This window comes from Giraffa tippelskirchi, chromosome 14 (assembly GCF_054371585.1).
Source record: "Giraffa tippelskirchi isolate mGirTip1 chromosome 14, T2T-mGirTip1v1.2.pri, whole genome shotgun sequence".
Classification (NCBI taxonomy): domain Eukaryota; kingdom Metazoa; phylum Chordata; class Mammalia; order Artiodactyla; family Giraffidae; genus Giraffa; species Giraffa tippelskirchi.
The window spans coordinates 27,024,027-27,047,928 of record NC_137288.1 but is presented as its reverse complement, the minus strand read 5'-3'; the positions used below and the strand labels follow the sequence as shown (position 1 = coordinate 27,047,928).

Below are 23,902 nucleotides of genomic sequence, written 5' to 3'. Positions count from 1 at the left end.
CCATATAAAACAGAATTTTCAGAACATAATGCAATCATTGTGCCTCTGCCTGCTTCAATTCTGTTCTAGTTTTTCTTCTCTCTTTACTTAACAGTAACTCCAAATAGTTTTACTTGACTTTTCACACCGAAAAACACTTTAAATTTAAACAAAAACAACTAAAAACTATTTACAAATTAGTTATTGTCATTTTGTAATTATCTGCCGTTGGCTTTATTGTCCCTCCTTCAACGACCATACTTTGCTTGGTACCATCGTTAACTTCTGGCAACTGTGAAAGATACTGAGGGTTTAATTTTTTTAATGTTTCAGGGCTTCAAAATATATTATATTTCTTGGCCCATGTACCAAATATACAAACATAAAAAGGCCATATGATTTACCCAAATCATATACTGACTACAATTCATTTCACAGAAATGCTGAGTGGACCAAGATGCTGGGATGTGACTTTGTGATGTCATGAAAACAATGGTTGGAGAATAATCTTGTTTAATTCCAAAATCATCTTAAAGCACAAAAGGGAGGTTGATTTCAATTTTTGTATACAGAGTGTAAAACATTTCCTACTTTTAGCATAATCATAAAAAGTATGTATATGTTTTGGAAAATGTATTGTCATAGATTTTACAAACACTGTAATATCAAACACATTCTCAAAAACTGCTAGAACACTGACACAAAACCTGACTTAAAATGTAACTTTTTCAGTAGACTTCATTTCTAACTTGCATATTTAAAATTCAACTGTACCTGAGTTTCACTCTTACTTTTCTAAACACTCAAATACAGTGACATTACCTCAAGTAAATTCTTTCCAAGTAATCACAGAGCCCTGGCACTGGAAAGCAGTACAAGATACAAGTTTATAAACTGGTCCACAAGACAAATTAGCCTAGAAAAGATAGTGAGACATACTTTGCTGTGTTAATTTGGCAGCATAAATATGTTATGTATGAACATATGTAAAGTATATTAGGCTTGCCGTATGACTATTTTCTATAATTTGTTGGTTAAAGTAAAATTTTCTATCTAGCAATGACTGAAACTTTATGACTTAATAGTAACTTAGTCCTCTCTGGGAGAGAACAAGCAAATGAAGACTTAGTCACCCATGACCTCTGTGTGTTCAAGGGATACACTTGAATGTACACTTACAAACTATATTTCCTCTAAGAAAATTGCATTTCTAACTGGATTTCTAGCTGAAGTTTATTTCTTTACTCATCAGCTAACTCAACAACTTCACAAAAATATATAGGGCTTCCTTAGGCCACATTGAGTCTTGTCACAAGCAGAGAATAATGCAAGGCCATGGGTCTTATGTGAGATTATATTTTACATTTGACTCACATGTAATCACAGAGGGAGGAAATCATATTTTGACTACAGTGTCCTCAACTCAGCCCTTTAATAAAATGATTTCTCATTTTGTTCACTGCTTTTTTTTTTTTCCAACAAGCCTAAGTTACCTCTCTTATAATAAAGTTATGTCAAATTATTACAAACCAAAGAACAATAATCATATACTTTTATAATCAGAAAAACTATTTGTAAATGACATATAAATAATTAATAAAGCAATCTAGAACATTTCTTTAATATCTTTGGGTTTAAAGAAAATTTTATTTATCCACTTGATGAGCAATGGGTGAATTTTCATAAGAGAAGGAATGCTTTTCATTTCTAAATCCTAATAATCACATTGATTTTTAGTGATGTGTTCCAATGAGATCATCACCACATCCAGAATTTGAGACTACAGAGCAATATTCCTAAAATGCTTAAGTACTTTTATTTATATCACTGGTAACCTGCAGGGGAAATTGAATATCTTATGAAAATTTATCCAGATTCTCTAATAAAGAGGAAATGATCATGATACACATTTACAGTTACTTTCTGCTAATTCAATCCATTTCTAACAAGAACAACAAAAAGTTTGCACTCATGTGTCAGGGAAAAAAAAGAAAAATTTTCCTTGCCTAGTAAAAATCATTAAGTTCCAATTTATCACGGCTAGGGTGCTAACCATCACAGAGCGCATGCCACTTGGCGATTTGCCTCCTGGGATAGTCACAGATCTCCTTCCAGTGCTCTCCACTGGCTCCTTCTGCTGCTGCTCCCAGGACCAACCGCCCAATCACCTCATTTCGGGATCCCCTTTCAGAATCCAAAACCAGAAATTCAACACTTATCTCTTCTAGACCCTCACAAGGAATGTCAAAGACAAAGAGTTCATTGAACACTGCATTGGGGGTGCATTTCTTCACATGCGTCTTCTTTTTAGAGATTCTCTTTTTGGCATGGTACAGGTTCACTTTGACATAGGGATCTGCAATGATACACAATAGACAATGTACTGGCAGAACGTGGCAGGAACTCTGATCTCAAGATAACAGTGCACTTAGATATTACTGCATACCGAAAAATGTGATTATAATGAAAATGAGTCAGAATGAAGTGAAAATATGGGTAAAGCTTGGCTTCTCTTTTGTCAACAAGTTGAAAATAAGTAAGAATGTAAAACATGAGAGATAACAGAGGATAGGAAAGAACTGTAATAGCAGGATGAAGAGATGACATAAAAGGGGAAGGAAAGAGAATGTTCCAACAACACATTCTGATAACTAATAACTCATTCCAGAGAAAGGAATAGAAGGAAAAAATATTACACAGCATCTAACCTTACTGAGTTGTCTGACTTTGGGTAAGTCTCTCTACCTCTCTGCTTTCTCCTTTGAATGAGGGGGCAATGGGCATTTAGAGTTCACAATGGCAATGCCTTTTTCACTTTTAATTCTTCTGTGGTCCTTTAATCACCTGCTGTGTTTGTTTCCTGTTACCCTGTATTTATATTCCTTGTGTCACATGTATCCTGTGGCTTTTAGGATAATGCTACTTTGTCACATATTTAACTACATTATTTTGCCCTATTCTGGTTGTATGAGTTCATTTTAGCTTCCTAACCTATATCTTTAAGATAATGTTTTCAGCTTCCATTACTTAACTATAAAATTATAACTAACAATAGCTCTAGGTGATATTGAATGAAATATATATATTTCACTTTATATACATATATGAATGAATTTATATATATATGAATGAAATATATATATATATATATATATATATATACACACATATATGTATATATCCAGTCTTCAAAATCCCCTTCAAGGTAAGTACTATTATGTCCAGTTTGTATAGAGTTTAAAAAAGATAACCAAGATTACTATGCTAAGAAACAGAAGGGTTAGGGTTTGAACTCAGATCATTTTAACCCATAGGTCACATGTTCTTTCTCATACAGCAAAGTATTTTTTTGTGTGTGAAAGCTAGTCACAAAACTAAAAGCTAATTCTCAAAACAAACAGTAGATACATAATGAATTAAAGGAAAGATAATAAAAATAATAGAAGTGTAAGTGTAGGCAGTCTCATTTAAAATACTAAAATTAAGAACTTTTTGTATAGCTTATTGTTTTCTTCTGCATTTATCACTGTTTTATGCTTCAACTTTTTCAGTCAGACATCTATCACATACTAACTTTGTCCTGTATTTTAGAACAACTTGGTTTTCTTCTTTTTGTTAATGGCATTGGCTCACACTTTTATTCCATAAAATGAGAAACAGAGGAACAATCACACCATTTGTAATTGTGAATAAAGGGTAAATAAAAATCATAGGCCAGTGTTAGTTGTTAACTGTTTTCCCCAATATATAGCTCATTTTTCATTGAGCCTATGTTTTTCAAAGCATTCTTACCTGAAAGTCCAGACACATCAGATTTAGGCAGGTGCCGAGCTTTTAAAACAACCACAGTAAGAGTATTTGTGGTGGACTGATAGCAGAGAGAGATCAATAACTCACCCCGTCCTGAAGATTTCTAAACAAAAAGAGGTAAGATATAAAAATATTTTTAGCATTCTTTAGTTTTGAAATATATACTTTTATCAACATTTTAAAGTTGTATAATAGCACTGTTATTTAAATGTACATTTCCTTATTTTACTTTAATGTGCTAAAGAATCAGAGTAACTAAGCATTTATGCAGTGCCATCACCTCCTAAGAACAACTATCTGACATCTTGTGGACTTTTTAGGTACTGCAGAATGTTAAAATTCATAGTAAGAGCCACACTCATCACTAGAAACATTTTTAAGGGGGATATTTAGAATATAGCTTACAGAGAGGTATTTTTAGTTTTTGCTTTTTAATTAACTCTCCACTTTAATTAAGTTATTAATGGTAATGAACATTATCTAATTATTTTAATAGATCTGTATACGGGAAACTGATTCACGTTCAGTTTGATTTTATTTTAAATCCTTTAGAATAGACATTATTAAAATTTGAATTCAGAAAACCTGAAATTTAGTCTGACACCCACCATTCTCTTGGCCTAGAGGGATGATGGAGTTAGAACTCTCTTCCCCAACCCTACCCCAAATCCTCCTTTAATCCAAGGAATGAGCTAAATATTGGAGAGAACTGACTCGGAATTTTTAGTGCTTTGTCTTTGAATAGTATCATAGAATTTATTTTTTGCATAAGACTTAGATCTTGTTTTTACTTTAACATTAGATAAGACGACCAAGAACTCAAAGTACAAGTTCTAACTGAAAGTAACAAAAAGTAACTTGGGGTTTGATTATAGCCAAGAACGATGGCTGACCAGAGCTCCTAAAACTGCAAAAAAAAATTATAAAAAAAAGCTACTATGGGGTAACTGTGTGAATGAGCACTCCAAGAAAAAGAGTAAGAAACAAATCTTTATTCCCACTGTGCTACTAAGCAGCCTGGTGTGTCAAGCCACTTAATAATTCTAGATAATGACTTTCATTAATTTGAACAGACAAAGGTGAGGATGTGGTCAAAACAAACTTTATGGTATTCTATAAAATTATGCCTTATAGACACCAGTTATTCTGAAACACCACAGCTGGAATCAGGTCAGTTCCATATTTAAGGGAAAAAAGCAATTAAATTTGATTAATTGATGTCTTATAATTTTCTAATAATTCTAGAACTACAAAAGTAGTGTAACTACAAAGGCAGAGTAACTTCTGTTATACCACACAAAGGTGAATATAATTCAATGTAATGATGTACCTCTTCCTCAAGAAGCAATTCTATGAAAAGTCAATACAACTTCAAATACTCAGGTTGAATTGACTTAATTTTCAATTTCAATTATGCTAACATTGATACATATTTTTTAACTTGCTATGAGTAAGCAATATCTGTCTGCATTTTAGTGGCAGTCTTAGTTAAAATACTTGTGACAGAAATTCATGAAAGTTATATAAATAATATTTAAATAAATCCATAAAGCGTCCCTATTTATTTTATATCATTGATATATTTTAAGCACTTTAGTAGTGGGTTAAATTCTCTTTCATCTATCTGTCTCCCTGCTGCCATTTGATTATGATCAATAATAGTTAAACATGGCAAAGATGATATGAACAAGATATCATTTTAATAAAAATCACCTTGATACAAAAAAGCTACAGAAAAGATTATTTATAAATATGTTAAACACTAAAAATTAATTACCCTAACATTTCTCTTGGTAATCTCTCTGTTCATTAACATTTCTCCATCAGTTAATTCAATTCCTGCCAGAGGAATCAGGACTTCTCCAATGACATCATCTCTTGAAAACCTGTCAAAACTCAAGACTGTGAAGTGCAAGGCCAGCTCCTGGATCTGGGTGTAGGGTATCCCATAGAATGTGAAGGTCTCATCGAAAGCCGGGTCCAAGGTCTTCCTCAGAACTCTGGTTTTTACTTTATGCTTCTTCTCTGGAAGAATCATCATTTTGATGTATGGGTCAGAGGTCATTGACTGGTCATCCATGGCCGGCAAGCCACGTGCTTCCTTAATATTTACCACAAATGCTTTCTTCTCAAAGTTGTACTCTAAGGAGAAGAAGAGGGTTCCCAGCTTCTCCTGTTTCTCATCTGAAGTAAGAGAAGTGCTGGACTTTAAGCTATCGGGGGAAACTACCTCTTTTCCCCCTTCTGAAGAGAGTTTTGGGGTTACGCTCTCCAGGTCAGAAGGACTGCCAGCTTTGAGATTTGTTTTGGGAAAATTGCCATTCAGATCTCTCTTCTCAAGATCAAGATGCAATGAATTCTTTGGCACAGCTGATTTATTCTTTACTTCATTTTTCTCATCGGCTCCGAACTTCTTTTTGCTGTTCAGGCTTTCAGGGTAAATGTCAACTCCCTTTAGCACATGCACAAACTTATACGGAGGAGTCTTGCTAGGCTTGGATGACTTTCTCTGACAGCATATCCATGCAAACAGAGAGACTGTGAAGACCAGGCCAAACGCACTGAAGATCCCCACCACTGTGGGGATTTCATCTGAAAAATCAAATGACCAATAACATGCATTAAAGGAGCAGAGTTGGAAACACCCTATTTGAAAAGCATCCTAAAGCTGGCAACTGCTGTATGTTGCACAGATTGAATTGCTTTCCAACTGTTCTGGGTGAATTATGTACCTATTTTGTATAACTTTCAGGAAAAAACACAGATGTGACACATGGAGAATAAATAGAAAATCCTTCCTTGTAGTAATTTTCATAAATAAAATGAAAGGATGAAACTTGGTTGAGGCTAAGGATGGGGGAATACTAAATGATCATGACCTACCTTTGTTTTCTCAGATAACATGAGATAAATAGAGTCAAATGCATGAATCAGTACTAATTTCATAATATTTTCATTGATATTTTGAGGCTTTCCAGAAGCATCAATTCTTACTATGTAATTCTAAGTCACATTCTTCAAATGCTGAGAGAAATGATGGAACATTATCTGCAATTATCACAAACATTAATAATTTCTATCCAAATTACAGTGAAAGAAATGTACACATATTAGGGGGAAAAGAACAAAAAGATGAACAACAGAAGATTAATATTATACAACTTGTAAGACTACAAACTCATATACCTACCCCAAATTCTTCAAATAAATACTGAATTATCCAAAGTACAAATTAATTATCTAGATAGGATAAAACTCAAAGGATGGTTATAAATGAATCATCATTCCTTAAAATGTAATGAAAACAGTGAGTAGAGATAATTTAGAGTTCAATTTTATCCATAACTGATTTTTTTCCTAGCACATTTCCACATGGCAAATGGTGATCAAATTGAAATTGGCATTCATTCCTTGAATGAGGGCACATTAATTACTGACATTATGTAACATTGATTATTCATGAAGCCTATCATGTTCCATATGTAAGCATATTCTCCAACAAATGATTAATATCACCGTGTAAGTAAAAGGCAATACTACTATTTATGGATACAGTGAATCGAGTCAATGTTTAATATGATCAAAATTAATATAACTAATGTAATAATATCTGCTTTTGGCTCCATTTCATTCTATTTTTTAATCCCAAGTAGTGAATAATAAAGTTAAAAGTCCCAGTAAGGAAAAGGTTAAGGCTTGCTTAACTAATCCCTGAAAGAATAGTCTTTTGTTTTTCTGCTCCTCAATCCCTCAAACTTCTATTTCATAATCACAAAACTGAACTCAAATAATATAAAATTAGGAAATGACAACAGCAAAGATACCAAAGAATATAAAAAAGGAAACACATCATTGAAAAATATTCTGTAGTTTAACTATATCAATAAACTGAATTGTGTAGAGATGAAAAATACACTTTGAATTCATGAGACAGAAAAAGCCGTGGCTGCTACAGAAAGAAAATCAGGTGAGAGCTAATGATCATTAGCTAAATTTACTATCAGCTTTTCAGGTTTTCCTTCTGTTTAAGTCTTTGTGGGGAGAAAAAACACACATACAAACAAAACACTCCTGGACTTTCTAATCATCCAAGTCTAGGGAGCAAAAGCAAAGTCAGGAAGTATTCTTTATAGTCAGTTATGAAAGAAAAAATTTTTAAAAAGGAAAAATAATTTTTTTTTCTAAATAGACTTATGGCCCATACTAGAACATATTTTTAACTAGCACAGCATCTGAAAATTCCTCAGTATTTAAATATTTCTGATTTTCAATCAGAAACTGGAAATACATATCATATTACAACAATATAAACTCAACCAGTCAAATGGACAGCTGTGAAAGAAATTCCTTCCTGAATATAATATCACATATTGTCTCATTTAATATTAATGTCAAATAGTAAAATATTTAATATAATATACAAAGGTTCATCTACTCCCTATGTATTCTCTAATAATAAGATCCTAAACTTTTGAGAGCAAAGATCTGTCATTTCATTCAGTTTCATAACAAACTTCTATAAATTTCCTGATATTTCTAAATATATGTAAAGCAAAACTCCAATCTCTCGCCTTTGGAATATAATGGAACCTAAAATAACACTTTTCTATTCGAAGAAATACCTCTGATATTTTCTCTTTTTCTTTTTTCACTAAAACAGAGAAGAGTAAGGGTGTTAAGCATAGATATAGGAAAAGGGAAAGTGAACCGGAAAATGTAAGTCTTAAGTATAGTTTCCAGTAGTTTTTAGCTAACTGACCTGCAAATTTTCCCTTCTCTCTCTGGCCTCTGGTTACCTGTGAAATAGAATGGGTTCAACTAATTAATTTTGAATACTCTATTTAACCCTAGCATCGTAGGATTCTGTCTTTCACTAGTAGCATATTTCAAGAATACAAGAAAAACATAGCAGAGAAAAAAATACCTTATGGTACATTCTGCAATAAAACATACATTCTAATGCCCAATAGTCAAATTATTTTATACTGAAATCAAACCCTTATGTAATCACAGAACCATTTGGCTTCCCCTAATTAGTTAAATACAGGTTTTCATGCAAATAAAAATCACCTACAGAATTGATGAAACCAACAAGCAAACAGATCCCTTTTCTTTACTTAGCACGTGCTGCAATTTACAGGGATACCTGGATGATTAGGAACTTCTTGGATGTAAAATCGCGCTAGCATAAAGCAATTTTAAGGAGAAAAATAATCAAGAGAGAAACCACAGAGATAAGCTACTATTGCCGTTTTACAATTCTCATGTTCCTTTCAGTTTACCTGGGGAATCTATAATCAACATCCCACGGACACACACACACACACACACACACACACACACACACACACACACACCAGAGTATTTAAGGAACAATCGCAGTTGTAAGTTGAGTAACTTGCTTACCAAATTCTTCCCGGCTGGTAGAGATCGGAGCCATTTTTTGTTGCGTATTCTGTCCGAGGTGCTGAACGGAAACCCTCTGGGTTGGTTCACTTCCCTCGATCTGAAGGGACAGGGGATTTTCCTAGTGCTGGAAACAACAGTACAAAGCTCAGGGGACCTAAGCCGGGAGTAGGGAAGAGGCAGCGAGGGAGGTCCACTTGCCCTCACACAGTGATTTTCCAGCCCTGTTCCTGTTTTGGCTCGTTAGAGAAGCTTGTCTCCGAGACCCTGGACGTGGCTGAAACACGAATTGACGCAATCCTGACGCTACAGGGTTGAAATCAGCACCTCCCTCCTCTCCCCAAGCCACTCCTCTCCCCCTTCATTCTTTCTTCCTCCCTTCTCTCCTGGGATTTCAACACACATTCATCAATTATTTTAACTGTTGGACTACTGGAGATTAGTTTGCTGTTCTGTGGGGGCTCAGAGACACATAGAGATGAGTCCTGAAACTCATCAATGTCAATTCCTAATGTAAAAATCTCCTGATCATTTAGATCAGTGAAAAAATGTGTCTGTGTTATCAGAATAATATAATTTACAGAAGCGATTTGAGGGAAGAGTAAGAAGAGAAATTTCTACATCAACAATCCCTTATAAAATGAAAATCTATACTTTCTTGCTATTGAAATTTTTCTTTGATATATTACACCTATATTTGAAAATTTACTGCACATTGATTCATTTGAAATAAATTTCCCTATCATTATCACTTATTTTCTAATAAATTATTAGTGTAAACAGTTTGTTGATTCTGTTGCTCAATCTTTCTCTCAGCTCTCTTCCTTTAATATTTGACTTTTGACCAGCTAAATTACTTGGGAACATATGGGAATAATCCCTTCTGTATTCAGACTGACCCTCAGTTATGCCTTTTGCATATATTGAGATTGTTTTGGAAATGACATTTCTGGTTAAAATCCCTGACTTCTAACAGGTTTATTCAAAATAGTTACAAGAATAACATCACAGCCTAAAATGACATCAATAATTATTGGTTATTTTCAAAGGAAAACATATTGCTTTTCTAAACTACTGATATCCCCAGGGATGAGGAACTGGGAAAATATGTTGGTAGATTCTGATTAATTTTAATCTGAACAGTGTGCTTTTTTAAAGCAAATGTTAACAATTTTCCAAAGAAGAGAACTCAGGCTGTAACTTCAACATGTCAATTATTGCTCCACAAGGAATTCCTCTGCTCTGGAACTCAGTGAGAAAATTACATTCAGTGTGTTCTGGGATGGGGGAGGAGTGAGTATCGGGTGAGTCTCAGAAAGCTACTGTAAAATGACAGGTTCCTGTGTACTGGCAAGCAGCTGGCTCTGAACGTCAGGACTGTGTCTAGGGAGAAATTGGCTCGGTCTTTTGCATCATGGAAAATTTTATAAACCTAAGTCCCTCTTTTTTCCTTTTCTACTCACTCCCTCCCACATACTTGGCATTTTAACATTCTCCTAACAGATTTTTTTCTTCACTTTATATCTTCTTCCGATAAAAACATACAAGCTAATTTACTGTATTCAATTTTTCCATTATCAAAATCTGTGTTTTCTGGCCTCATTGTTCCATTTCATTCAGATTACTTGCTTCCTTGATTTTGCATGCAGCTGGTGAGACTGTCCCTATGAATAAATATCCATTAGATAGATGAAAGAGTGAGTGGCATTTATTTGTGATACATTTATGGTATGAGGTTTATTAAAATATGTTTTCTACCTAAGTTATTAATAGCAAATGGTTATACTCACTTGTAAACACAAACACTTTATGTATGTGTTTGACACAAATTAATATCTCTGTAATTTTACCTTCAGGTGGTAAACAGCTATCATCTAAAACCTGTCTAGATTGTTCAAACTCTCCTTAAATGACCCCGGAACTCTCTTTAAACAGAACCACACCCTACCCTGGGTTGTCTCATTTCTGAGGACACATTGTGATAAAATTACGTCTTGCCCAGAGCTAATGCTATTGTGAATGTAGTAACTCTTTCAGTGTTTGCTTTAAAGGCAAACTGAAAATCAAAGTTATTAACTAAATGTCAGATGTTTTCTTCATTTTCATTTGATAAGCAGCATATTAACCATTATGTAATCTCTTCAAACAAAATTCCAGTAACATCAGGTGAGGAATGGGAAGCTGACCCAATTTAGAGGAAACACTGTTAAGTTTCTTGTGATTAAGATTCACACCCTACCACCATATTACATTGTTCTCTTTAGATCCAGCAAACAAGTAATCAATTCTCTGACATAAACAATACCATTCTTGCAGCATTGATTTGAGAGGAGGGGTTGTTGCTAGGTAACCACCTAATTGCTACCTAAAACACACAGTCTCAAGTAAGTTCCTGCCCTGAGTAAGGCAAACCCATCTGTACAAGTGGCATTGTTTACTTCAGAGTGATTCTTTGACCGATGAAGTGCTTCAGTGTTTACCCTATTTTATTTCTGATTATGAATATGTGTACGAATACGTATATATGGGGCTTCCCAGGTGGCTCTAGTGGTAAAGAATCTGCCTGCCAATGCAGGAGACGTAAGAGACACAGGTTTGGTCCCTGGGTCAGGAAGATCCCTAGAGAAGGAAATAGCAACCCACTCCAGTGTTTTTGCCTGGGAAATCTCATGGACAGAGGAGCCTGGCAGGCTACAGTCCATAGGGTCACAAAGAATCGGACATGACTAAAGCGATTTAGCATGCATGTATGTATACTTTGATAAGCAGTGAATAAAACATTTGAATTCAATTTGGTTTTAAGAAATCTAGTTGATTTTAAAGATAAATAATTAAATGATTATAAGATTTTTAGTTCACTTTACTTTTTTTAATTTTAGCTTATTTTATAAACTTTGTATGGTTTATTAATTATAAAATTAAGTCTATATTTTTTCCATTCCTTTCCTAAAAATATTATTGGTAGATGTGTTTAGAAATTCCTGCTAAGCAAAAGAAAATTTCAAAAGGTTTTGAAAATGTTTCAATGATTGTCAGTATTCAGTAATTTTTCATAGTGCTCAGATTAATACTACAAAGGCATTTTACTGGTCTGCATGTAGACTAAAATGAAATAATTGATAATGGATAATTATTTTAATGTTTCATATCATTCTTTTAAGAATTCTAGCTCTAATGTTAATGGCATAGGTTTGTATTCCAAGAACACCCAAGTTAAAATCCTACAAGACAAATGCTTTCCCAATTAGTACTGCAGAAATTCCTTCACATAAATCATTTCTATATGTGTTTTTCTTCGAACTCTTCAGCACTTACTATGTGCCAACTTAAACTGGTCTCTGGTAGCTCATGATTGAAAAACTCATTAGCTTAAACCAAAAATAAAAGCTTATAAACTTTCTTCTTTTCTTCCTTTCAGTGCATCCTTCTTGAAGATGTGATACCTCTAGGTTTTACCTAAGTCGGGAATTTATGCTAGTAAAGATGTTAGAAAAGAGCATTGCCCTCATGATGCTTACAGACTATAGAAGAAATAGATAACCCTTCATTTAGAACTGGGAAGAAACTTTTAAGATCATAATTACAATCTTATTTATTTTGCTTGGTATTTTCTACCAAGCTTGGACAGCACTATTCCACAGCCATCACTCTCTATCCCTTTCATGCCATCTTTAACTATCCTCTTCTTCATAACTGCAGATTCAGTATGATATACTCAGATTTGCATTCTTCCTTCTCCTATGAGGTGTCCACAACTTCTCTCCTATTTAAGAGAGTTTCATTTTTAACTACGAAGTTTCTGACAACAGCACTCATGCATTCATATTAATTTAAATTTTTATACCACTGCTGCTGCTGCTACTAAGTTGCTTCAGTCGTGTCCAACTCTGTGCGACCCCATTGACAGCAGCCCACCAGGCTCCCCCCCCCCGGGATTCTCCAGGCAAGAATACTGGAGTGGGTTGCCATTTCCTTCTCCAATGCACAAAAGTGAAAAGTGAAAGTGAAGTCGCTCAGTCGTGTCCGACTCTTCGCGACCCCATGGACTGCAGTCTACCAGGCTCCTCCGTCCATGGGATTTTCCAGGCAAGAGTACTGGAGTGGGGTGCCATTGCCTTCTCTGAGTCTTTATATGCTTTATGTAAAATAAATAAATAAACAAAAGTTTACCTAAAACTCGGTGTGTTTGTGCACTTAACATTGCTGCGTATTTTACATGGGCAATTATATTTTCAAGGATATATATACAAACAAATTAGGGTAGATATTGAAGTAGATGCATATAAGGAAGGAAACTAACTGGCAATTGGAATTAAAGGAGAAAAGTAAATTAAATTAGAGATAGACTGTGTATAACTTTCTACGCACCTATGATTTAAATTGTTTTCCAAAAATTGAGTTTTCTTTTAAACTTTAACTTTTCAACTATCCAGTCAGTTTAATTCTATCTCAGAGTGAAAGATCTGCAATGTCACTTTGGATTTACAGTAACACACCAATTCTGACCTATTTATTTACCCAGGTGCAGATATTAGAAAAATAGGTGATTAGTATGATAATTGACAGTACTAGAAATTGGCTCTGAAAAAAGATTATAAAAAGAAAATATATGTGAAAATGTAAATTTTTTGAACTTCTACATAAAATTAATATGAATTTTGAATAGTTTTCCCATTGTATTACCAAACAAGTTAACACATAAAAGTCATAGATTTCACCTGGCAATTCTAGGAATTTTATAGCAACTTTGAAGCTTGATTTTATATATATAATGCATTTAGGGTAAATTTTCAGAGCTGGAATCATTACCTAGCATCTGATTGGAAAGGTAGGATTGGGTAAATTTAGCACTTCATTAACTTTAAGCTTCCTTCCAATTTTTCTATGCTAAGAAATAATTCACTACCCCAGGAGAAATACCTGTAATCTCCATGTTACTGAACCCATTCTAGATGATGTACCATTTCCACTCTCAAAAGTCAGGTATAGCAATACAAATATTCAAAATAAAAAATTAATGATGAAATGTGTCTTTACATCCTCATTATTGTCTTATTGAAATTTTTTTTTTAAACCTTACAGCCTGGGTCCTCAACCTATGGAATCTAATCAGGTGAAACTGTTCTAATAATGTAATAAGGATAGAAATAAAATGCACAAAACATGTAATGAGCTTGAATCTCTGGCTCAGATCATGAGCTCCTTACTGCAAAATTCAGACTTAAATTGAAGTGGGGAAAACCACAAGACCTTTCAGGAATGGCCTAAATCAAATCCCTTATGATTATACAGTGCAGATGATGAATAGATTCAAGGGATTAGATCTCAGAAAGAGTGCCTAAAGAACTATGGACAGAGGTTCATAAAATTGTACAGGAGGCAGTGATCAAAACCACCCCAAAAGAAAAAAAAAATGTAAGAAGGCAAAGCAGTTTTCTGAGGCGACATTACAAATAGCTGAGTAAACAAGAGAAGCAAAAGGTAAAGGAGAAAAGGAAAGATACACCCAACTGAATGCAGTATTCCAGAGAATAGCAAGGAGAGATAAAAAAGCCTTGTGAAGAACAATGCAAAGGAATAGAGGAAAACAATAGAACGATAAAGACTAGAGAGATCTTTAAGAAATCGGAGATATCAATGGAACATTTGATGAAAAAATAGGCACAATAAAGGACAAAAATGCCAAGGACCTAAAAGAAGCAGAATAAATTAAAAAGAGGTGGCAAGAACACACAGAAGAACTACACACACACAAAAAATGTCTTAATGACACAAATAAAGCTCTTAATGACCCAGATAATCATGATGGTGTGATCACTCACCTAAAGCAAGATATTCTGGAGTGTGAAGTCAAGTGAGCCTTAGGAGGTGTTACTGTGAACAAAGACAGTGGAGGTGATGGAATTCCAGCTGAGCTATTTCAAATCCTAAAATATGATTATGCTATTGTGGCTCAGCTGGTAAAGAATCTGCCTGCAATGCAAGAGACCTGGGTTCAATCCCTGGGTTGAGAAGATCCCCTGGAGAAGGGAAATGCTACCCACTCCAGTATTCTGGCCATGTTAGCAAGGTAATGCTCAAAATGCTTCAAGCTAGGCTTCAACAGTACATGAACTGAGAAATTCCAGATATACAAGCTGAATTTAGAAAAGGCAGAGGGATCATAGATCAAATTACTGATTTTGTTTAAACATAGAAAAAGCAAGGGAATTCTTTTAAAAAAAATATCTATTTCTGCTTCATTGACTACATAAGAGCCTTAAACTGTGTGGATGACAACAAACTGTGGAAAATTCTAAAAGAAGTTTATTTAACTTATATTCAGAGTACATCATGCAAAATGCTAGGCTGGATGAATCAAAGGCTGGAATCAAGATTGCCAGGACAAATATCAACAACCTCAGAAATGCAGGTAATACCACCATAATCGCAGAAAGCAAAGTAGAGTAAGATCCTCTTGATGAAGGTGAAAGAGGAGAGTGAAAAAGCTCACTTAAAACTCAACACTCAAAAAACTAAGATTATGGCATCTGGTTTCATCACTTCAGGGCTTCCCTCATAGCTCAGTTGGTGAAGAATCTACCTGCAATGCAGGAGACCTGAGTTTGATTCCTGGGTTGGGAAGATCCCCTGGAGAAGGAAATGGCAAGCCACTCCAGTATGCTTGCCTGGAGAATACCCATGGACAGAGGAGCCTGGCATCACTTCATGGCAAACAGATGCGGAAAAATTGGAAACAGGGGCAGACTATTTTCTTGGACTCCAAAACCACTGTGGATGGTAACTGCAGCCATGACATTAAAAGATGCTTGCTCCTTGGAAGAAAAGCTATGACAGATCTTGGCAGGTGTTAAAAAGCAGAGACATCACATTGGTTACAAATTTCCATCTTGTCAAAGCTATGGTTTTTCCAGTAGTCATCTGTGGATGTAAGAGTTGGACCACAAAGAAGGTTGAGCACCAAAGAACTGATGCTTTCAAACTGTGCTGCTGGAGAAGATTCTCAACAATCCCTTGAACAGCAAGGAGATCAAAGCAGTCAATCCTAAAGGAAATCAACCCTGGATATTCATTGGAGGGACTGATGCTGAAACTGAATCGCCATTCCTATAGCCACCTGATGTGAAGGATCAACTCACTGGAAAATACCTTTTTGCTGGAAAAGGTTGATAGCAAGAGGAGATGGGGTGACAGAGGATGAAATGGTTGGATGGCATCATTGACTCAATGAACATGAATTTGAGCAAACTCCAGGACATAGTGAAGGAGAGGGAAGTCTGGTGTGCTGCAGTCCATAGTGTGGTAAAGAGTTGGACACAACTTAGGATGAATGACAACAACAACAAAATTGTACAGAGGCCCTTTGTTCACCATAATTCTGCAACATGTAAAACATTTTATTTATGATCTATTTCTGTTCTTTTAATTTTATTTTTTATTTCATTATATAATATGCCTTTTTAAAACAAAAAATTGTGTTGGAGATTGATATATTAAAAATCTTACACTGTCATTTTCTCAGTTACTTCAAAACTCTGAACAAGTAATATAAAATATTTATTTCTGATGATTTTTATCAACCTAAAGGACAGCATCATTTCATGTACAGCAATGAACATTTCCTAAACACAAAACCTAAGCATTATGTTTATAACTCTTTAGTAGGAAGAGTTTGTGAAGACCACTGAGGACAGTGGGCACAATGTTTATCTCTAAATAAAGAAGAATAAGGATAAAATGCAATGCTCAAAGTGAGCTACAGTATAAAATTGATATAATTCCAATAGTTAAGTCTTAGTATTGAATGTATTTAGTATTTGCCTGAGAATATCAACAGACCTAAATGAGGATATTAAGACACAGCATGAAGAGTAGTAAGAATTTTCCCCTTTGCTATTTACCTACCTTTATAAACATACCTCTGAAGTGAATTCCACAGTTGATATAATTGGTAAGCCCATAAGGCCACTGAAAGAACCTGGTAATTCTGAATAAATTGGGCTATGTTTACACTGCCTACATTTTTGTAAATTCTTTGACCTTGCTGTGACATAAACTCTAACTTGGCACAGAGAACTCTGGTAGCAAACCCAAATGATGGAGAAGAAAGGAGAATGAATCCATTGTGATATTTAAATCTACTGCGATGTTTTTGAAACACCTTGAAGACAAAAGCTCTATGAAGCTATCTGAGGCTCTAAGAAATGCTTACCTATTCTTTATGCATTTACTACACTATAATTTCCAAAGGCATTCTAATCATTTTAGTAACACTAGGGCACAATGTTTTTCAAAGTAGTTAACAATTTGGCAATAATAAGTAATATCTCATTTCTATTTTTGTAAAGAACCATGTCCTTCCTATTGTAATACAAATCTTTTCATTATTTATTGTCTCCACACAGCTCAAAATTTAGAGGTAGTTCTTTATATATGTTGCATCATCTGATGGCTTTGTTTGAGAATATATAAAGTGTCTACATCAGTCAGTGGGTCTGCCTTCATAATGACTGGGAACGTGTGAATCATCAAATGGAGCTTCTGGCTTCTATGAGCTTCTCATTTCCCATTTGCACTAATGCATCTTCCTCTCATATAGCTGTGGATTTTCATATGATAATAGAATCTACAATTTTTAGAGCTGGAAGAAACTGCAGAAATCTTTATACCCCCTTCTTTGGAAATATTGGTGAGGGTACAAACACTCAAGCTACTTAAGAGTTTGGGTACAAAGTCACATATTACGATAGCATCCATTCTGAACCACAGTCTTTCTTTTTAATCCAACATATTTTCTGTTCAAAAGAATTGTTATAATTCTTGTGTTTGATGAATTCAGTACAGTTCATCTGTCTCTTTTACTGAGCAGTAAACATTCAAAAAATGGAAACAATTTTAAGTGATGTTTATACTTCTAATAAAATATTGAGAAAAATATTTTGTTTTAAGACACTTGAATACTTTTTAAGGTATTTTTAAGACCTTTGCTAGCTATGTATGTCAGAAAATTAGACATATTCTATAATTAATGTCTCATATTATGAAAGGAAAAATAAAATCTATTTCCTACATGATGAGAGTCAGCTGAGAGAATCCAATCTTGTGCCTAATGTTCCACTAAAAACTGGCCCTATTATCATCAAAAATTAAAATGCTCCTTCTAGTTACAGGCATTGTTCTCATTGATTCTTTGTGTGCATTGATATTCATGAGATCAATATGTAATTTAGTATCAGTATGTTTAATCATAATCACCCAGAGTCCTCTGTTCAGCTGAATCTATAAAATGTGCTATAATGATTCTAAAATGTTCAGGAATCACTGCCTCTGTGCATACAGAATCTTGTGTTAACTTATTGATAGCAACTAGAAGCAGACAAACACCATCTGGTGGCAAAAATGGTTTTAAATCTATCCGCCTTTCATGCTTGGTTCATTGATAGTGTTTCTCTAGATAAGAAAGTTGACTTTCTTTCTGTACCCTAACAACTAAAAATGCTGTCCCTTTAAACTCCACAGCATCAATAACCATTGTTCTTCAGGCTTAAATAAAACTATCAAAACCATGGAGCAGTCAACTAAGGTTCCTTGTCATGTCAGACCTCAGTGAAATTTTTCAATAAGAACTCCCTAGTCTATATGCATGTCATGAATAATGAGTGATGCTAAAATGGTTGAACTTCAAGGTCAGACACTCAGAATGAAAATCAATGTTCAACATAAAACTATAGAAAATTTCAAATATTAACGAATATTTTATTTGGATAAGAATAGGTGCACACTTATCTGAACCTGTGTGTGTGTGTTGCATTAGGGCTTAGAAGGCTTAGCCTTCTCCAATATAATACAATTTTTTAAAGTGTGTAAAAGTGTAGAGGAAACAATCATGTCTACTCTTAAAGGGATCCATTTTTATATCACCTTTGTATACTTTTTATTCCTTAACTTATCTGCTTGAACCCTATATTGAAATACGTCACCAGAGCCCCAGAGATGTCTCCATTTGCCTCCTTGTCCTTCTTGTGTTTTAACCCAACTTGTGAACCCCTTAATGCACATGGAAGAATTAAGCTATATGTTTATGAAGATCCACTCCTTTCAATACTCAGGGTGGCTATGCTGGACCTAAGGCAGACCAATATTCTGGGCAGTCACCACCAGCATTATGTAGCCTCACCCAGCTCTCCTTAGAACATGGTTTCATAGTTCACCTTAAGGTCTCCACCTCAACAGATATACTGGATAAGATCAGGCTTGCTATTTCTTCGCACTGAACAGGGTACATCCAAGAGGGGACTATATCATGAAAATACTGAAAATACCTCTTTCAGTAGCCAATGCTGAAGTGTTTAACACTCTCATGGGCAGGGAGCCTAGGAAACTTCTAGAAGAACTTCTGGGCCAGTGAAAAGAACACAATACCCAGGCCAAATTGCAAATAGGGTGGAAGATGAGGGCTTGAGAGAGACCCCAGACTGAGATCTGACTATCCCTAATTTGGATATCTCAGTGAAAATTAGCCAAGATGGCATGGTCAGGCTCTCTCACCCCATGGCCTCTCACTCTTGCCCCATGTTTTGTAAATAATGATTATGTGACAGCTGAGATCACTTATACCACTGCATATGCACATCATGATGTTTATGTGACAGCAGGGACCACTTACAGCACTGCACATGTGTGTCACAAGATATTCACTCGGTCGTGCCTTACTTTGTGCGGTATGCCTGCTTGAGCTTCATGGGAGTGACTTGGCTGCTACAGCATTGGGGCTACACTGGAACTGCATCATGGGTACTTTGTATGAGGTTGTGTTATGGCTGTGCTGTGGCTACACTATCTTTATGTCATGGCTGCTGTGTCAGCCAGGAGAGAATAAACATGTCTGCAGTTCCTACAGCTCATCAATTTCTTCTTCCAGCCTCTTAGCTTGTGCCTTGTCTACCCCAGGTTCAGCAAACTGTGTGAACAGTGCGAACAGCAAGAAAACTGGCATCACAAACAGGATCAGCAAGACACACATATACTGGCTACTACTATACACTTGAAGTTGATATGTCCTTAGGTAGAGTTAAAGCTGGAGCATTGACTCAAACAACAGCAATCACCTTCATGGTCTATTGAGGCAGGGAAGAGTGTGGAAGCAGGAAGTTCCAAGTTGCATCATAGTTCTGGACAATTTTTCTATTCAGGATGAGGCCTACTTTGAAGGCAAGAGGGGTAAGACAGAGGCCTAAAAGCCTCATTTAAGTTTTGGGTGATCAGTATAAAATATTAGTCTGAAGGAGGTCTAGAGCAGCAGGAAGAATGCGTATAAATTTCCAGAGGGTTGGAGGAAATGCCCAAACCCATGTCTCTGAATTAGTATAGTGGATTTAGACCTCAAAACCTAAAGCCTTAGGGATGTCTGGTGATTTCTCTGGGGCCATTTGCAAGGATAGTAGCTAATCTGTAGAAGTCTGGCCACTAACTTTTATCTACTTTATTTTTGCATAGTCTCTGTCTGTTAGTCATTCAGCTGTGTCCAACTCTTTGCGATCCCACAAATTGTAGGCTGCCAGGCTTCTCTGTCCATGGAATTTTCCAGGCAAGAATACCGGAGTGGATTGCCATTCCCTTCTCCAGAGGATCTTCCCAATCCAGGGATCAAACCTTGGTCTCCTGCATCACAGGCAGATTCTTTACCGTTTGAGCTACAGGGAAGCACCTTGCATATTAGATACCTTCTTATTTTTTGTATAGTAGATTTCCACAAAAGATTTCATTTGAAGTAATAGTTCAATTATTGAAAAAGCTCCTAAATTTACTTGATTACTCTGCAAGGTTGATGGGAATGCAGCATATCAGAAGCCAGATCTAGGTCTTATTTAGATGAGCAGCATGGTTCACCTCCAAAGATGAATTGTAGTATGGGGGTACACTTTGTCTTTGGCTACTGAAAAATGTATTTTCATGACAGAATCGCATCTTGAATGTGCTCTGTTCAATGAGACGGAATAGCAAGCTTACTTTTGTAACAGGTTTAGGAACTTGCATAGCTTCTTCAGAGGTGGCTATCTAGAAAAGAAAAGAGCAAGGGGACAAGTAGGGGCTTCTGAGAAGGTACACAGAATACTCATAGAGGCAGTACAGAATGATGAGTTGGTTGAGTACATGGACTGATGTATGTTGTGCCTTTAGGAACTAAGGTTGAAGAGCAGACTTCTATATGTGACCACTGCAGTTGCAGAGCATTTGATTAGACTCTGATTTTACAAGAATATGTATGTGGGTTCTTCATCCAATCACCTGACCTAATCCAATTTCCATGAAGAGGGCAAAAACATCACAGATCACTTTACTATTTTCTTTATCTATCATTCATAAACCACAGATAATTATAGCTGTAGCAGTTCATGAAGTATTTATTTGTTCATAAGGTCCTTAAGAAAAGTCAATACCAATGATATAATGTAGTGGGGCAAACTTTTACACATCCTGTCCATGTGCATGATATAGCGTGTCACTGTATTTCCCTCTTGTTTCACCTTACTGCTAAGTATTGGAACTCTATCTGACATATAAAATAGCTTAATAAAATGGACAATGTTATTAAATGCAACATCATGAAGAAACTTCTTCCATCTTCAGACATCTTATATTGACTCGTTAAACTTAATGACTGAATAACAACAACAACTCCAGGGGATCTTCCCAACTCAGGGATCAAAACCATGTCTCTTACATCTCATGTATTGGCAGGAAGATTCTTTACCATTGTGCCTCCCAGGGAGCCCATTAATGTGTAGCATCTATAAAACTGGTGTGTGTATGTGATATTGTGATATGATTAGAAATATATATTTAATCTTAGTCCATGGTTCTTGGCAAAAAAGCTTCTACAACCTTTGGAATTTCCTAATTGATAGGGATGGTAAGAGCATCTTGTGTTTTACAAGTCTCAACTTTGCCTCTGGTGTCTGAAAAAGAGTATCTAAAATTTTTAGAATGAACGATAAGTGCCTTGGTAAGTTAACCAGATTTGGCTGAGGAATTCATTGGCTGAAGAAGTACTAGATAACTTCAGGAAGAGGGCTGGTCACCAGAAAGTCCAACCATATGATTAGAGGGTTGGAACTTTCAACCCTATTTCCAGACCTTTAGGGAGGACAGTGAGTTCCGTTATCAATGACCAATGATTAAATTGACTATGACTATATAATGGTAACCTTGTAAAAAACAAAAACAAAAAAAACTCTAAACAGGATTTGCAGAGCTTCCAGAGTGGTGATCACATCTAGGTGTGAGGAAAGTGATTCACCTGGAGAGGACAGGGAGGCCTGCATTCCTTTTACCATACCTTGTCCTGTGCATCTATTACTCTGGGTAGTAAGTAGCAGAATTGCACTGAATTGTAGATCATCCAGTTAGTATTGAGAGTTGGAGAATTGATTAGTGTGAATAAAATAATCCTCCACACAGTTGGTGTCAGACTGTTGTGAAAAGAAATGGAACAATCTACTTACCCATGTCTGTATACAGGTGGCCATTGCAATGTTAACCATGGCAAGGTTAAGACGAAAGCCTTGTCTGCTTATTGGAGAACCCCATTTAGATCTGTGTCAACAAACACACTGATATCACTTATTGAACATGGTCACTGGACCTATTCCCTCGTAGCTCAGTCGGTAAAGAATCTGCCTGCAATGCCAGAGACCCGAGTTCAATTCCTGGGTGAGGAAGATCTCCTGGAAAAGAACACTCCAGTATTCTTGCTTGGAGAATCCCATGAACAGAGGAGCCTGGCAGACTACAGTTCACGGGGTTGCAAGGGTTGGACACAACTTAACAACTAAACCACCACTGGGCCTGTTAGAGATTCTAACAAAGAATAAACTTATCAGTCTTCATTTTTTCATGACCTTGGTGGAGAAGATGGATATAAATTAACCTGGGTGGTAACTTGGAATAGTAGAAAGAGTGCTTGGCCAGTAGAGCAAAAATAGACTACCTGTTCACCAAACTTATGAGCAGTTTTTTCTTCCTGGGGACATAACTAGGTGACATTTCCCAGTTTGGGGGGGGAATTAAACTGAGTTCTACAAATTTAACGTGAGTGGAAATGATGCATGCCACTTCTGGGTCTGGACTGTATAAAGCTTCCACATTCTCTTCTCTTATACTTGCTTGATGCAGATAGGAATGATGTCTTTAAAAGCTACTGATAAATTCTGTGTCCTTAATTCGCACTTGGAGGAAATTGGCAAATTAGGAGGACTTACTTTGGACCCTAAGTGAAAAACTTTTATCATATGCAAACTACTATAAATTTTGGTATTCGTTGTAACAAATATTAAATAATATAGCTAGAATTTTGAAGACTTGAATTTTAGTATGAACTTTATCATCAGATGGTGATGAGGTTTAAACTCATATGAAGTATTTAGTCTTGCCATATCTCAGCATCCTCATTTGTACTATGGTACTAATTATGCTTTGCCAATCATCATAAAAGATCACTAGCTAGTCCTAATAAGATAATGGATCTTAGAAAACACTGAAAAGCATGACATATGTTATGTGTACAAGACATTATAAAATAATTTAGGGATGCCCAGACCTCTTAAGTGACCAGTAATTTAAATTGATACCTCCACTCTGAACTAAATATCTTGCTTCTTAAACATACAAATGATTTCCTGCACAGTTTCTGAAATTCTTACTAGTA

General features: G+C 35.6%; 1 protein-coding gene across 5 annotated transcripts in view; it reads right to left on the bottom strand.

The window, feature by feature from the left end:
• Nucleotides 1-1,602: 1,602 nt before the first annotated feature.
• Nucleotides 1,603-23,902, bottom strand: part of SYT4 (synaptotagmin 4) — a 60,258-nt gene continuing 37,958 nt past the window's right edge. For 4 of the 5 annotated variants that reach the window (XM_081563181.1, XM_081563185.1, XM_081563183.1 and 1 more), the window contains 5 exons: nucleotides 9,196-9,322; nucleotides 8,549-8,585; nucleotides 5,567-6,381; nucleotides 3,772-3,892; nucleotides 1,603-2,335 (listed from right to left, as the gene is read on the bottom strand). In XM_081563181.1, coding sequence (XP_081419307.1) covers nucleotides 2,028-2,335; nucleotides 3,772-3,892; nucleotides 5,567-6,381; nucleotides 8,549-8,585; nucleotides 9,196-9,322 — 1,408 coding nt within the window. In that variant the 3' untranslated portion in view covers nucleotides 1,603-2,027. The remainder of the gene's footprint in view (nucleotides 2,336-3,771; nucleotides 3,893-5,566; nucleotides 6,382-8,548; nucleotides 8,586-9,195; nucleotides 9,323-23,902) is intronic. The other variant, XM_081563184.1, reaches the window with a different exon arrangement.